At 41.9% G+C, this 17,382-nt stretch overlaps 1 protein-coding gene across 10 annotated transcripts in view; it reads right to left on the bottom strand.

Annotated features, from left to right (window-relative positions):
• LOC139761399 (Fanconi anemia group J protein homolog) overlaps positions 1-17,382 on the bottom strand; it is a 1,968,572-nt gene that overhangs the window by 134,158 nt on the left and 1,817,032 nt on the right. For all 10 annotated transcript variants that reach the window (XM_071685544.1, XM_071685606.1, XM_071685598.1 and 7 more), the window contains one exon: positions 8,826-9,014. In XM_071685544.1, the coding sequence (XP_071541645.1) occupies positions 8,826-9,014 (189 nt within the window). The remainder of the gene's footprint in view (positions 1-8,825; positions 9,015-17,382) is intronic.

Genomic DNA, 17,382 nt, shown 5'->3' with positions numbered 1-17,382 from the left:
AAGGAATAAGTTTGTTGCACATACCTGGAAAATTACATGGGAGAATATTGATCAAAAGGGTGAAGGCATGTACAGAGCATCATACTGGGGAGGAGCAGTGTGGTTTCAGAAGTGGCAGAGAATGTGTCGGGTCAGGTGTTTGCTTTGAAGAAAGTGTGTGAGAAATACTTAGAAAAACAGATGGATTTGTGTGTGGCATTTATGGATCTCAAGAGAGTTTTTAATAGGGTTGATAGAGATACTTTGTGGAAGGTCTTAATTAAGACTATAAGACTTAAGACTCATCCCTAACAGACTGCATACTCACCCTTCTCTCCAAAACTCCAGCATTTTCCTCCCTCACCACCCCATCCATGAAAAATTAAACAACCATGGTGACATCACACTTCCATGCCACAGACTGACCTTCACTGGGAACCAGTCATTCTCCTCTCTTTCTACTTGTACACATGCCTTACTCCTTTGATAGAAGCTTCTCTGGTTCTAACAGCTTACCTCCCACACACCATATATTCATAAGACCTTCCACAAAACATTTCTATTATCCATATCATGTGCATCCTCCAGATCCATGTACGTCCCATACAAAGCCATCTGTTTTTCCAAGTATTTCTCACACACAATCTTTACCATTTCTGAAACCACACTGCTCATCCCCAATCTGATGCTCCTTATATGCCCACACCCTCTCAATCAATGCCCTCCCATAAAACTTACCAGGTACACTCAACAAACTTATACCTCTGTAGTTTGAACTCGTATCTTTATCCCCTTTGCTTTTATACAAGGGGACTATACATGCATTCTGCCAATCCTCAGGCACCTTACTATGATTCATAGATACCCTGAATGTCCTTAGCAACCAATCAAAAAGACAGTCACACCCTTTCTTAATAAATTCAACTGCAATACCATCCACTCCAGCTGCCTTACTGTATTTCATCTCAGGCAAGGCTTTCACCACCTCTTTGCTATTCACCAATGTCCATAATTCTCTCATTTTGCACACAACCCTGACCAAAAAACTTTACATCTACTACACTATCATCTAAAACATTAAACAATCCTTCAAAATAATCACTCCATCTCCTCACATCACTACCTATTATCATTTCCCCTTTTGCCCCCTTTACTGATGTTCTCATTCATTCTCTTGTCTTTCACACATCTTTTACTTCCCTCCAAAACATCTTTTTATGCTCCCTAAAGTTCACTGATACTCACTTACCCCAACTCTTATTTGCCCTCTTTTTCAACCCCTGCACCTTTCTCTAGACCTCCTGCCATTTTCATTTTATGTAAAGGCTCCAGTCATTGACAAAAGTCCACATCAAGGTTGGGCCTTAATTGAAATATAGAGAGAATCACGAAACAGAAATAGAAAAGACAAGGAAAAGTATTTATGAATTTTGGAGAAAGTGAAAATCCTGTGCTTTGAAATGTGCCAGGTCATAGTTATTGGGGAAGACATGAGAAGGCAGAGTTCTAAAACGGCGTACCCTTGAGATGTTGATGGCCACACAATAATCATGTGATGCAGTAGACTGTTGAGTATTGCAAGGTCTAACTAGTGGTGTGGGGGCACAAGCAGCCAGCTATCAGGAAGAAAAACGAAAGTACACATAAATACAAAAAAAGGAAAAGGAACCAATATTGTGGCATAAGGCAAGGGAGTCAAGTCTGGAAGTTAGCCTGGAACAGTTTATAAGACAGAATGCTTTTGACTCAACCACGTTAAGTAAGGAGACAGAGCTAGAACCACCTCAAATATGAGAGCAGGACTCCATACAAGGATGATTCAATCCCATGTATAAATGAAGCAAGTGTCCAAAAGAGAAGTTTCTACATCTAGACAGGACACCCAGGTTCTTAGAGGGAGACTTAGCTATTCCTATGATGTGGGGTTTCAAAAAAAGAAGAAAAAAAAAAAAAAAAAAGTGGATGTTACAGTAATACCATGTATTTTCATAAAGCCAAGAGGTGGAATTATTGAACTGTTAAAAAGAGGAAACGAGAGTAGTGAGGAGTTTTCAATAAAGAGATGGGTAGAAATCGGGTCTTGTTGCATCAAAACTCAACAAAATTTTGTGTACCCCACTAAGATATCATGTCTAAGTCTGAGTTTATTGAGGAACATGTGTCAAGGTGAGAAAATATTGAGTGAGATAAGAGGGAGCAGAAGAATGGAAGGACATGGATAAATGCAGCATTGAGAAGATGAAATCGTTAAAAAAAAGGAGAAAAAGCGTAGGGGACAAGAAAGAACCTTCATGGCACCGCTGCTGATGGAGAAAAGGGGAGAAGTTGATCCATCAACAGCCAAAGAGATAGATCAGCCAGAGAGGAAGCTAGATATCAAGCAGCAAACAGAGGGAGGGAAGCCAAAAAAGGGGAGCTTAGAGAAACCTCGATGCCACACCCTGTCAAAAGCCGTAGTTATGTCAAGGGCAACTACACATGACCCCCTAAAATCTTTCAGGGATGTTGACCAGACATTAGTAAGACGGGAAAGAATATCACCAGTGAATCTCACTTTACAGAAGCCATACTGGTGATCTGAGAGAAGACTGGGATCTTCGAAGTGTTTAAGGATATGGGAACCGAGGTGAGATTTAAGGTCCTGGAAATGGTAGATGTCAAACAAACAGGACGATAGTTAGAGGAGTCAGAACAGTCACCCTTCTTTGGGATGGAATGTATCAATGCATGCTTCCAAGGATAAGGAAAAGTTTTGGATTTTAAAGAGAAATAGAATAGACAAGCAAGCACAGGTGCAAGTTCAGAGGCACAGTCTTTCAGTATACAGGGATGGATGCCATTACGACCATGAGCCTTGCTTGCATCCAGAGGATGAAGTGCTATTCAGACAGTCTGAAAAGAGATTATAGGGAGGGGCATAGGATTAGTAAGAAGAGTATCAAGGGGTGAAGGAATGCTACAGTCATCCACGATGGAGTTAGAGGAGAAACGAGAACCAAAGAGAGTTGCTCTGTCTACAGGAGAGACAGTTATAGTACCGTCAGAATGGAAAATGAAAGGAAGGTAGATCAACAGAAGTTGTTAGAGATGCTCTGTAAGTTCAGCCCAAACATCTCTTTTCTCTTTCACTTACAAATTTACTTATTCATTCCACCTTTCACTACCCTTCCTAATCTGCCCAACTCCCACCTTTTGCATGCCAAATGCATCTCTCGGAAATGTCATCAATGCTGCCCTAAATACTTCTCATTCCTCACCCACACCCCTTGCTTCACTTGCTCTCACCTTTTGCCATTCTATAATCAACCTCTGCTGGTATTTCATCACATAGGTCTCCTTTTCAAGCTCACTTATTCTCACCACTCTCCTCTCCCTAACACTGATTCCTCTTTTGAAAATTTCTACAAATCTTCACCCTCGGCTCCAGAGGACAGTGATCAGACATCCCACCAGCTGCCCACCTCATCACATTTACATCCAAAAGTCTCTCTTTTATATGCCTGTAAATCAAAATGTAATATAATAATGCCTGCTGACCATCTCTCCTACTCACAGGTATTCCTAATCACCAGTCTTTTTTCAGCACATAACATATCAGCCAGGAAGAGTAAAGAAAGAAAAGCCTTCCCTCAAGACAGCCTGAGGCATACTGATGTGGGTTGCTGGTGCTCAAACCATTAGAAACACCAGATGCCCAATGATTTCACCCTGAAAGCATCATATGCCTGTACCCACAATAAACCTTATCCTTGTACTGCCTTTGAAAATATATGGGGGGTCAGTGGCTAATGCTTTTTGTGGACATTGTAATCTCATCTTCACAGTCATGCATGTTATGAAACAATCTTGATAGAATTTTGGCAACTTATGAAACCAAACACCAAATATTTCTGGGTGATTATACAATAGACATGAAATAGTAGCATACAAACTGAAAATAATAATTCTGGGAGCAGACAACACTGTTGTGCATAGGAGCCACAACGCTCATACCGGAGGTATTTTTGGTGAATTGAATACATGTAAAAATATGATGAAACAGCCGTTAGTACTGGGGGCAACATGCAGTGATTGGAGAAAAATTAAACAACCATGGTGACATCACACTTCCATGCCACAGACTGACCTTCACTGGGAACCAGTCATTCTCCTCCCTTTCTACTTGTACACATGCCTTACTCCTTTGATAAAAGCTTCTCTGGTTCTAACAAAACATTTCTATTATCCATATCATATGCATCCTCCAGATCCATGTACGTCCCATACAAAGCCATCTGTTTTTCCAAGTATTTCTCACACACAATCTTTAAAGCAAACACCTGATCTACACATCCTTTACCATTTCTGAAACCACACTGCTCCTCCCCAATCTGATGCTCCTTATATGCCCTCACCCTCTCAATCAATGCCCTCCCATAAAACTTACCAGGTACATTCAACAAACCTCTGTAGTTTGAACTCGAATCTTTATCCCCTTTGCTTTTATACAAGGGGACTATACATGCATTCTGCCAATCCTCAGGTACCTTACCATGATTCATAGATACCCTGAATATCCTTAGCAACCAATCAAAAAGACAGTCACACCCTTTCTTAATAAATTCAACTGCAATACCATCCACTCCAGCTGCCTTACTGTATTTCATCTCAGGCAAGGCTTTCACCACCTCTTTGCTATTCATCAATGTCCATGATTCTCTCATTTCGCACACAACCCCGACCAAAACACTTTACATCTACTACACTATCATCTAAAACATTTAACAATCCTTCAAAATAATCACTCCATCTCCTCACATCATCACTACCTGTTATCATTTCCCCTTTTGCCCCCTTTACTGATGTTCTCATTCATTCTCTTGTCTTTCACACATCTTTTACTTCCCTCCAAAACATCTTTTTATGCTCCCTAAAGTTCACTGATACTCACTTACCCCAACTCTTATTTGCCCTCTTTTTCAACCCCTGCACCTTTCTCTAGACCTCCTGCCATTTTCATTTTATGTAAAGGCTCCAGTCATTGACAAAAGTCCACATCAAGGTTGGGCCTTAATTGAAATATAGAGAGAATCACGAAACAAAAATAGAAAAGACAAGGAAAAGTATTTATGAATTTTGGAGAAAGTGAAAATCCTGTGCTTTGAAATGTGCCAGGTCATAGTATTGGGGAAGACATGAGAAGGCAGAGTTCTAAAACGGCGTACCCTTGAGATGTTGATGGCCACACAATAATCATGTGATGCAGTAGATTGTTGAGTATTGCAAGGTCTAACTAGTGGTGTGGGGCACAAGCAGCCAGCTATCAGGAAGAAAAACGAAAGTACACATAAATACAAAAAAAGGAAAAGGAACCAATATTGTGGCATAAGGCAAGGAGTCAAGTCTGGAAGTTAGCCTGGAACAGTTTATAAGACAGAATGCTTTTGACTCAACCACGTTAAGTAAGGAGACAGAGCTAGAACCACCTCAAATATGGAGCAGGACTCCATACAAGGATGATTCAATCCCATGTATAAATGAAGCAAGTGTCCAAAAGAGAAGTTTCTACATCTAGACAGGACACCCAGGTTCTTAGAGGGAGACTTAGCTATTCCTATGATGTGGGGTTTCAAAAAAAGAAAAAAAAAAAAAAAAAAGTGGATGTTACAGTAATACCATGTATTTTCATAAAGCCAAGAGGTGGAATTATTGAACTGTTAAAAAGAGGAAACGAGAGTAGTGAGGAGTTTTCAATAAAGAGATGGGTAGAAATCGGGTCTTGTTGCATCAAAACTCAACAAAATTTTGTGTACCCCACTAAGATATCATGTCTAAGTCTGAGTTTATTGAGGAACATGTGTCAAGGCGAGAAAATATTGAGTGAGATAAGAGGGAGCAGAAGAATGGAAGGACATGGATAAATGCAGCATTGAGAAGATGAAATCGTTAAAAAAAAGGAGAAAAAGCGTAGGGGACAAGAAAGAACCTTCATGGCACCGCTGCTGATGGAGAAAAGGGGAGAAGTTGATCCATCAACAGCCAAAGAGATAGATCAGCCAGAGAGGAAGCTAGATATCAAGCAGCAAACAGAGGGAGGGAAGCCAAAAAAGGGAGCTTAGAGAAACCTCGATGCCACACCCTGTCAAAAGCCGTAGTTATGTCAAGGGCAACTACACATGACCCCCTAAAATCTTTCAGGGATGTTGACCAGACATTAGTAAGACGGGAAAGAATATCACCAGTGAATCTCACTTTACAGAAGCCATACTGGTGATCTGAGAGAAGACTGGGATCTTCGAAGTGTTTAAGGATATGGGAACCGAGTGAGATTTAAGGTCCTGGAAATGGTAGATGTCAAACAAACAGGACGATAGTTAGAGGAGTCAGAACAGTCACCCTTCTTTGGGATGGAATGTATCAATGCATGCTTCCAAGGATAAGGAAAAGTTTTGGATTTTAAAGAGAAATAGAATAGACAAGCAAGCACAGGTGCAAGTTCAGAGGCACAGTCTTTCAGTATACAGGGATGGATGCCATTACGACCATGAGCCTTGCTTGCATCCAGAGGATGAAGTGCTATTCAGACAGTCTGAAAAGAGATTATAGGGAGGGCATAGGATTAGTAAGAAGAGTATCAAGGGGTGAAGGAATGCTACAGTCATCCACGATGGAGTTAGAGGAGAAACGAGAACCAAAGAGAGTTGCTCTGTCTACAGGAGAGACAGTTATAGTACCGTCAGAATGGAAAATGAAAGGAAGGTAGATCAACAGAAGTTGTTAGAGATGCTCTGTAAGTTCAGCCCAAACATCTCTTTTCTCTTTCACTTACAAATTTACTTATTCATTCCACCTTTCACTACCCTTCCTAATCTGCCCAACTCCCACCTTTTGCATGCCAAATGCATCTCTCGGAAATGTCATCAATGCTGCCCTAAATACTTCTCATTCCTCACCCACACCCCTTGCTTCACTTGCTCTCACCTTTTGCCATTCTATAATCAACCTCTGCTGGTATTTCATCACATAGGTCTCCTTTTCAAGCTCACTTATTCTCACCACTCTCCTCTCCCTAACACTGATTCCTCTTTTGAAAATTTCTACAAATCTTCACCCTCGGCTCCAGAGGACAGTGATCAGACATCCCACCAGCTGCCCACCTCATCACATTTACATCCAAAAGTCTCTCTTTTATATGCCTGTAAATCAAAATGTAATATAATAATGCCTGCTGACCATCTCTCCTACTCACAGGTATTCCTAATCACCAGTCTTTTTTCAGCACATAACATATCAGCCAGGAAGAGTAAAGAAAGAAAAGCCTTCCCTCAAGACAGCCTGAGGCATACTGATGTGGGTTGCTGGTGCTCAAACCATTAGAAACACCAGATGCCCAATGATTTCACCCTGAAAGCATCATATGCCTGTACCCACAATAAACCTTATCCTTGTACTGCCTTTGAAAATATATGGGGGGTCAGTGGCTAATGCTTTTTGTGGACATTGTAATCTCATCTTCACAGTCATGCATGTTATGAAACAATCTTGATAGAATTTTGGCAACTTATGAAACCAAACACCAAATATTTCTGGGTGATTATACAATAGACATGAAATAGTAGCATACAAACTGAAAATAATAATTCTGGGAGCAGACAACACTGTTGTGCATAGGAGCCACAACGCTCATACCGGAGGTATTTTTGGTGAATTGAATACATGTAAAAATATGATGAAACAGCCGTTAGTACTGGGGGCAACATGCAGTGATTGGAGAAAAATTAAACAACCATGGTGACATCACACTTCCATGCCACAGACTGACCTTCACTGGGAACCAGTCATTCTCCTCCCTTTCTACTTGTACACATGCCTTACTCCTTTGATAAAAGCTTCTCTGGTTCTAACAAAACATTTCTATTATCCATATCATATGCATCCTCCAGATCCATGTACGTCCCATACAAAGCCATCTGTTTTTCCAAGTATTTCTCACACACAATCTTTAAAGCAAACACCTGATCTACACATCCTTTACCATTTCTGAAACCACACTGCTCCTCCCCAATCTGATGCTCCTTATATGCCCTCACCCTCTCAATCAATGCCCTCCCATAAAACTTACCAGGTACATTCAACAAACCTCTGTAGTTTGAACTCGAATCTTTATCCCCTTTGCTTTTATACAAGGGGACTATACATGCATTCTGCCAATCCTCAGGTACCTTACCATGATTCATAGATACCCTGAATATCCTTAGCAACCAATCAAAAAGACAGTCACACCCTTTCTTAATAAATTCAACTGCAATACCATCCACTCCAGCTGCCTTACTGTATTTCATCTCAGGCAAGGCTTTCACCACCTCTTTGCTATTCATCAATGTCCATGATTCTCTCATTTCGCACACAACCCCGACCAAAACACTTTACATCTACTACACTATCATCTAAAACATTTAACAATCCTTCAAAATAATCACTCCATCTCCTCACATCATCACTACCTGTTATCATTTCCCCTTTTGCCCCCTTTACTGATGTTCTCATTCATTCTCTTGTCTTTCACACATCTTTTACTTCCTTCCAAAACATCTTTTTATGCTCCCTAAAGTTCAAAGGAAATTATGGAAAAGTCTGTATGGTCTGGATATTGTTAAGGTGGCTGTGGTTTCAATGCATTATATATGAAAGCTAAAGAATGGATGTGACTGACTGAGATCATTTCTTCATCTGTTCATGGCGCTACCTCACTGATGTGGGAAATGGCAAACATGTAAGAAAAATGTTGAAAGAACATTCAACCAGAAGAGTGGATGAAAAAGAGCATAATATTCTTTATCATTTTCAATTAACTAATAAAAACTCACCGGTACAGCATTTTTTCTTGCCTGCACTCTTATTAACGCAATTCGGTAATCATCCCGGTACTTCATGTCATCCATAATGAGGAAATCATAAATGAGGAAAAGGTTCTTGAGCATTGCAGTTGTTGTACTGTTGAGTCGGGGCTTCAACTCTTCAGGGTCTGTGTCCTCTGTTAGTGTATCTAGGCATCTCTGGTAATAAACATACATGTGGGTATCAATTGCAGAAATATAATATAAACAATATACTCTTTGCAAACATACAAAATCAGAATGTTACTTCTCTTTTCTTTTACACATTATGAAACTATTCTAATGAGGCATTTTCTGCATGTATGCTCATCTATATGGTAATGAAATTCTTATCTTCTGTCTGAAACTATAATATCAACAAAAATAAAATCTCAAAATTTCCTGAAAAAATCTAATTTCAGTGTAAAGAAAAAAAAGAGGTTTTTAAAACTGAAAAGCCTTTTCTCTCTAATGCCAAGTACTACACAAAAAATTCTCATGGATAATATCTATAAAAATCAAGGTCAGGATGTTTCAACCCTTATCATTTTTGGTGACAAAGTGCTAGCCTTTCTTACATTTCACTAAGCAATCAATCATGATGGAGATGGCATGCCCTAATGGTCTCACTTTTGGATAATGTCCAGTTGCTATCAGGATGACATTATTGGCCAACTCACTTCCAGCAATTCATCAATTCATACCTAACAAATCACATACTGCAAGTATCAATGAGAGAGAGAGAGAGAGAGAGAGAGAGAGAGAGAGAGAGAGAGAGAGAGAGAGAGAGAGAGAGAGAGAGAGAGAGAGAGGGGGGGGGGAGGAGAGAGAGAGAGAGAGAGAGAGAGAGAGAGGGGGAGGAGAGAGAGAGAGAGAGAGAGAGAGAGAGAGAGAGAGAGAGAGAGAGAGAGAGAGAGAGAGAGAGAGAGAGAGAGAGAGAGTTATTGTGTAACTCTGCAACCAGTGAGAGGGAGAGCTCAGGAGGTAGTGTATTGGCCCCTCACAGTACCCCAGCTAACTCAAGGATTATCCCATCCCTTGGAGCAACCCACTAGGTAAGTAAGCTGTTGACAACAGCCACTCGGGGTGGTACTACCATCCTGACTGAAGAGCCTTAAAGTGGTGCTTGGAACTGTCTTACAGTCTCCATGTCAGGATAGCTGGTCTTTCTTTTTGTCTTATCAAAACAGGATTACTGGGCTAGTCCTACCAACTTCTTCTTACAAGCACCGTACACCTACTCAAGCCTTGCTTATTACTGTTCCTTTTTTTCACACAAGTACTCTTGCCAATTCCTGTCCACTCAAACATCTATACATATCATCATGACAGAGTACATTGAATCTATGTCTCCTAGTCCCCAGCATCATGGAGTGCTAAGAATCTCTGGGTTTCTGCCTGATTCTCCTGCCACTGAGAGGGAGGGCTCTGGCAGTAGTAGTATCAGCCCCTACCAAGACCTTTCCCTCTCTGTTAGACCTTCCTCTTTTTCTATTCCTATACCAACATTCATGGTCTCTAGTAGCCTCTCTACTCAGTTGAACACCATCTGTCTAGTGCCTCACTTAAAATCTTACTTTTATCAGAGACACAGTAGTGTATGATGATCTCAATAGTCCCTTTTCCATATCTAACTATAACCTCCACTCATGATTTTGGTTCAAAGGTGGTGTTTATGCTTATTCCAACATCAACACACCTGTTGCATGCTTAAAGGACCTTGAGTACCCAAACTTTAATGTTATGTGGCTCAAGGTCTGGCTCCCTATTACCACACTTTTCCTCTGTTTTGCCTGTTGCTCTCCTAATTCTACATATCTTATATCCTTCTTCAAGTATCTAAACTCCTATCATGAGACTGTGACATCCTCTCACCCGCAAGCCAAGATCTTCTACCTTGGGGATTTCAACGTTCACCAAGGGCAATGGTAAAACTCCTCCCATATGGATGGTGGAGGGATTGAAGCCCTCACATTCTCCATTCTCACTGATTTAGAGCAAATTATCTCCCATCCCATCCATATTTCTGACTGCTGTGATCACTCTCTTGATATTCTGGATTTGTGAAAATACAATCTTGCCCACCATTGGTTCATCAGACTCTCACAAATGTATCTATTCTAATGGCACCCCTTCCCCTCCCAGCAGCCCCTTCTAAGCATAAGAACCTGGGATAGGGGAGAAAAAACACTTCCCAAGTATTCCCTGTATGTCATAAAAGGCGACTGAAAGGGGAGGGAGTGGGGTCTGGAAATACTCTCCTCCAGCTTTTACTTTTCCAAAAGAAGGAACAGACAAGGGGGCCAGGTGAGGATTTTCCCTCTTTGGCTGAGTCCTCTGTTCTGGTATTACCTTGTTAGTGTGGGAAATGGTGGATAAGAGGGATTGGGAAGTGAGTCAGTTGTTGTTTGCTGATGATACAGCGTTGGTGGCTGATTCAGATGAGAAACTGTAGAGGTTGGTGACTGAGTCTCATAAAGTGTGTGAAAGAAGAAAATTGAGATTAAATGTGAATAAGAGCAAGATTATTAGGTTCAGTAGGGTTGAGGGACAAGTTAATTGGGAGGTAAGTTTGAAGAGAAAAACTGGAGGAAGAGTTTTAGATATCTGGGAGTGGATTTAGCAGTGGATGGAACCATGGAAGTGGAAGTGAGTCACAAGGTGGGGGACGGAGCGAAGGTTCTGGGAGCATTGAAGGATGTGTGGAAGGCGAGAATATTATCTCGGAGAGCAAAAATGAGTATGTTTGAAGGAATAGTGGTTCCAACAATGTTGTATGGTTGCGAGGCATGGGCTATAGATAGGGTTGTGCAGAGGAGGGTGGATGTGTTGGAAATGGGATGTTTGAGGACAATATGTGGTGTCAGGTGGTTTGATCGAGTAAGTAATGAAAGGGTAAGAGAGATGTATGGAAATAAAAAGAGTGTGGTTGAGGGAGCAGAGGAGGGTGTGTTGAAATGGTTTGGACACATGGAGAGAATGAGTGAAAAAAGATTGACAAAGAGGATATATGTGTCAGAGGTGGAGGGAACAAGGAGAAGCGGGAGACCAAATTGTATGTGGAAGGATGGAGTGAAAAAGATTTTGAGCAATTGAGGCCTGAATACACAGGAGGGTGAAAGGCGTGCAAGGATAGAGAGAACTGAAACACTGTGGTATACCGGGATCGACATGCTATCAACGGATTGAACCAGGGCATGTGCAGTGTCTGGGGCAAATCATGGAAAGATCTGTGGGGCCTGGATGTGAAAAGGGACCTGTGGTTTCAGTTCATTACACATGACAGCTAGAGACTGAGTGTAAATGAATGTGGCCTTTTTCGTCTTTTCCTTGTGCTACCTTGGTGGTGGTGGTGGTGGTGGCGGGGTGGAGCGGGTTTAAGGATGCTATTCCATGCGTGGAAGGGTGGCAACGAGAATGGACGAAGGCAGCAAAATATGAATATGTACATGTGTGTATATATATGTTTATTTTCATTTTATTTATTTTGCTTTGTCGCTGTCTTTCACGTTAGTGAGGAGGCAAAAGGAAACAGATGAAAGAATGGCCCAACCCACCCACATACACATGTATATACATACACGTCCACATATGCAAATATACATACCTATACATCTCAATGTACACATATATATACACACACAGACATATACATATAAACACATGTACATAATTCATACTATCTGCCTTTATTTATTCCAATCGCCACCCCGCCCCACATGATATAACAACCCCTTCCCCCCTCATGTGTGCGGGGTAGTGCTAGGAAAAGACAACAAAGGCCACATTCGTTCACACTCAGTCTCTAGCTGTCATGATAATGCACCGAAACCACAGCTCCCTTTCCACATACAGGCCCCACACAACTTTCCATGGTTTACCCCAGACGCTTCACATGCCCTGGTTCAATCCACTGACAGCACGTTGACCCCGGTATACCACATCGTTCCAATTCACTCTATTCCTTGCACGCCTTTCACCCTCCTGCATGTTTAGGCCCCAATCACTCAAAATCTTTTTCACTCCATCTTTCCACCTCCAATTTGGTCTCCCACTTCTCCTCGTTCCCTCCACCTCTGACACATATATCCTCTTGGTCAATCTTTCCTCAGTCATTCTCTCCATGTGACCAAACCATTTCAAAACACCCTCTTCTGTTCTCTCAACCACACTCTTTTTATTTCCACACATCTCTCTTACACTTACATTACTTACTCGATCAAACCACCTCACACCACATATTGTCCTCAAACATCTCATTTCCAGCACATCCACCCTCCTGCGCACAACCCTATCCATAGCCCACGTCTCACAATCATACAACATTGTTGGAACCACTATTCCTTCAAACATAACCATTTTTGCTTTCCGAGATAATGTTCTTGACTTCCAAACATTCTTTAAGGCTCCCAGGATTTTCGCCCCCTCCCCTACCCTATGATTCACTTCCACTTCCATGGTTCCATTGGCGGTCAAATCCACTCCCAGATATCTAAAACACTTTACTTCCTCCAGTTTTTCTCCATTCAAACTTACCTCCCAATTGACATGACCCTCAACCCTACTGTACCTAATAACCTTGCTCTTATTCACATTTACTCTTAACTTTCTTCTTTCACACACTTTACCAAACTCAGTCACCAGCTTCTGCAGTTTCTCACATGAATCAGCCACTAGCGCTGTATCATCAGCGAACAACAACTGACTCACTTCCCAAGCTCTCTCATCCACAACAGACTTCATACTTGCCCCTCTTTCCAAAACTCTTGCATTCACCTCCCTAACAACCCCATCCATGAACAAATTAAACAACCATGGAGACATCACACACCCCTGCCGCAAACCTACATTCACTGCGAACCAATCACTTTCCTCTCTTCCTACACGTATACATGCCTTACATCCTCGATAAAAACTTTTCACTGCTTCTAAGAACTTGCCTCCCACACCATATATTCTTAATACCTTCCACAGAGCATCTCTATCAACTCTATCATAAGCCTTCTCCAGATCCATAAATGCTACATACAAATCCATTTGCTTTTCTAAGTATTTCTCACATACATTCTTCAAAGCAAACACCTGATCCACACATCCTCTACCACTTCTGAAACCACACTGCTCTTCCCCAATCTGATGCTCTGTACATGCCTTCACCCTCTCAATCTATACCCTCCCATATGATTTACTAGGAATACTCAACAAACTTATACCTCTGTAATTTGAGCACTCACTCTTATCCCCTTTACCTTTGTACAATGGCACTAAGCAAGCATTCTGCCAATCCTCAGGCACCTCTCCATGAATCATACATACATTAAATAACCTTACCACCAGTCAACAATACAGTCACCCCCTTTTTTAATAAATTCCACTGCAATACCATCCAAACCTGCTGCCTTGCCGGCTTTCATCTTCTGCAAAGCTTTTACTTCCTCTTCTCTGTTTACCAAATCATTTTCCCTAACCCTCTCACTTTGCACACCACCTCGACCAAAACACCCTATATCTGCCACTTTACCATCAAACACATTCAACAAACCTTCAAAATACTCACTCCATCTCCTTCTCACATCACCACTACTTGTTATCACCTTCCCATTTGCCCCCTTCACTGAAGTTCCCATTTGCTCCTTTGTCTTACGCACTTTATTTACCTCCTTCCAAAACATCTTTTTATTCTCCCTAAAATTTAATGATACTCACTCACCCCAACTCTCATTTGCCCTCTTTTTCACCTCTTGCACCTTTCTCTTGACCTCCTGCCTCTTTCTTTTATACATCTCCCACTCATTTGCATTTTTTCCCTGCAAAAATCGTCCAAATGCCTCTCTCTTCTCTTTCACTAATAATCTTACTTCTTCATCCCACCACTCACTATCCTTTCTAATCAACCCACCTCCTACACTGCTCATGCCACAAGCATCTTTTGTGCAAGCCATCACTGTTTCCCTAAATACATCCCATTCCTCCCCCACTCCCCTTACCTCCTTCATTCTCACCGTTTTCCATTCTGTACTCAGTCTCTCCTGGTACTTCCTCACACAAGTCTCCTTCCCAAGCTCACTCACTCTCTTCACCCCAACATTCCCTCTTCTTTTCTGAAAACCCCTACAAATCTTCACCTTTGCCTCCAAAGGATAATGATCAGACATCCCTCCAGTTGTACCTCTCAGTACATTAACATCCAAAAGTCTCTCTTTCGCACGCCTATCAATTAACATGTAATCCAATAACGCTCTCTGGCCATCTCTCCTCCTTACATACATATACTTATGCATATCAGAAGTGGTAGAGGATGTGTGGATCAGGTGTTTGCTTTGAAGAATGTATGTGAGAAATACTTAGAAAAGCAAATGGATTTGTATATAGCATTTATGGATCTGGAGAAGGCATATGATAGACTTGATAGAGATGCTCTGTGGAAGGTATTAAGAATATATGGTGTGGGAGGAAAGTTGTTAGAAGCAGTGAAAAGTTTTTATCGAGGATGTAAGGCATGTGTACGTGTAGGAAGAGAGGAAAGTGACTGGTTCTCAGTGAATGTAGGTTTGCGGCAGGGGTGTGTGATGTCTCCATGGTTGTTTAATTTGTTTATGGATGGGGTTGTTAGGGAGGTAAATGCAAGAGTTTTGGAAAGAGGGGCAAGTATGAAGTCTGTTGGGGATGAGAGAGCTTGGGAAGTGAGTCAGTTGTTGTTCGCTGATGATACAGCGCTGGTGGCTGATTCATGTGAGAAACTGCAGAAGCTGGTGACTGAGTTTGGTAAAGTGTGTGAAAGAAGAAAGTTAAGAGTAAATGTGAATAAGAGCAAGGTTATTAGGTACAGTAGGGTTGAGGGTCAAGTCAATTGGGAGGTGAGTTTGAATGGAGAAAAACTGGAGGAAGTGAAGTGTTTTAGATATCTGGGAGTGGATCTGGCAGCGGATGGAACCATGGAAGCGGAAGTGGATCATAGGGTGAGGGAGGGGGCGAAAATTCTGGGGGCCTTGAAGAATGTGTGGAAGTCGAGAACATTATCTCGGAAAGCAAAAATGGGTATGTTTGAAGGAATAGTGGTTCCAACAATGTTGTATGGTTGCGAGGTGTGGGCTATGGATAGAGTTGTGCGCAGGAGGATGGATGTGCTGGAAATGAGATGTTTGAGGACAATGTGTGGTGTGAGGTGGTTTGATCGAGTGAGTAACGTAAGGGTAAGAGAGATGTGTGGAAATAAAAAGAGCGTGGTTGAGAGAGCAGAAGAGGGTGTTTTGAAGTGGTTTGGGGACATGGAGAGAATGAGTGAGGAAAGATTGACCAAGAGGATATATGTGTCGGAGGTGGAGGGAACGAGGAGAAGAGGGAGACCAAATTGGAGGTGGAAAGATGGAGTGAAAAAGATTTTGTGTGATCGGGGCCTGAACATGCAGGAGGGTGAAAGGAGGGCAAGGAATAGAGTGAATTGGAGCCATGTGGTATACCGGGGTTGACGTGCTGTCAGTGGATTGAATCAAGGCATGTGAAGCGTCTGGGGTAAACCATGGAAAGCTGTGTAGGTATGTATATTTGCGTGTGTGGACGTATGTATATACATGTGTATGGGGGGGGGGTTGGGCCATTTCTTTCGTCTGTTTCCTTGCGCTACCTCGCAAACGCAGGAGACAGCGACAAAGTATAATAAATAAAATATAAATATATATATTTTTTATTACTATTTTATTTTGCTTTGTCGCTGTCTCCCACGTTAGCGAGGCAGCGCAAGGAAACAGACGAAAGAATGGCCCAACCCGCCCACATACACATGTATATACATACATGTCCACACACGCACAATATACATACCTATACATCTCAATGTACACATATATATACACACACAGACATATACATATATACACATGTACATAATTCACACTGTCTGCCTTTATTTGTTCCCATCGCCACCGCGCCACACATGGAATAACAACCCCCTCCCCCCTCATGTGTGCGAGGTATCGCTAGGAAAAACACCAAAGGCCCCATTCGTTCACACTCAGTCTCTAGCTGTCATGCAATAATGCACCGAAACCACAGCTCCCTTTCCACATCCAGGCCCCACACACTTTGCATGGTTTACCCCAGACGCTTCACATGCCCTGGTTCAATCCATTGACAGCACGTCGACCCCGGTATACCACATCGTTCCAATTCACTCTATTCCTTGCACGCCTTTCACCCTCCTGCAAGTTTAGGCCCCCATCACTCAAAATCTTTTTCACTCCATCTTTCCACCTCCAATTTGGTCTCCCACTTCTCCTTGTTCCCTCCACCTCTGACACATATATCCTCTTGGTCAATCTTTCCCCACTCATTCTCTCTATGTGACCAAACCATTTCAAAACACCCTCTTCTGCTCTCTCAACCACACTCTTTTTTTTTCCACACATCTCTCTCACCCTTACATTACTTACTCGATCAAACCACCTCACACCACACATTGTCCTCAAACATCTCATTTCTAGCACATCCACCCTCTTGCACACAACTCTATCCATAGCCCACGCCTCGCAACCATACAACATTGTTGGAA

The sequence above is a fragment of the Panulirus ornatus genome, chromosome 3 (assembly GCF_036320965.1).
Source record: "Panulirus ornatus isolate Po-2019 chromosome 3, ASM3632096v1, whole genome shotgun sequence".
Lineage (NCBI taxonomy): Eukaryota > Metazoa > Arthropoda > Malacostraca > Decapoda > Palinuridae > Panulirus > Panulirus ornatus.
Note: the sequence above shows the minus strand (reverse complement) of the source record. Positions and strands in the feature narration are given on the sequence as shown.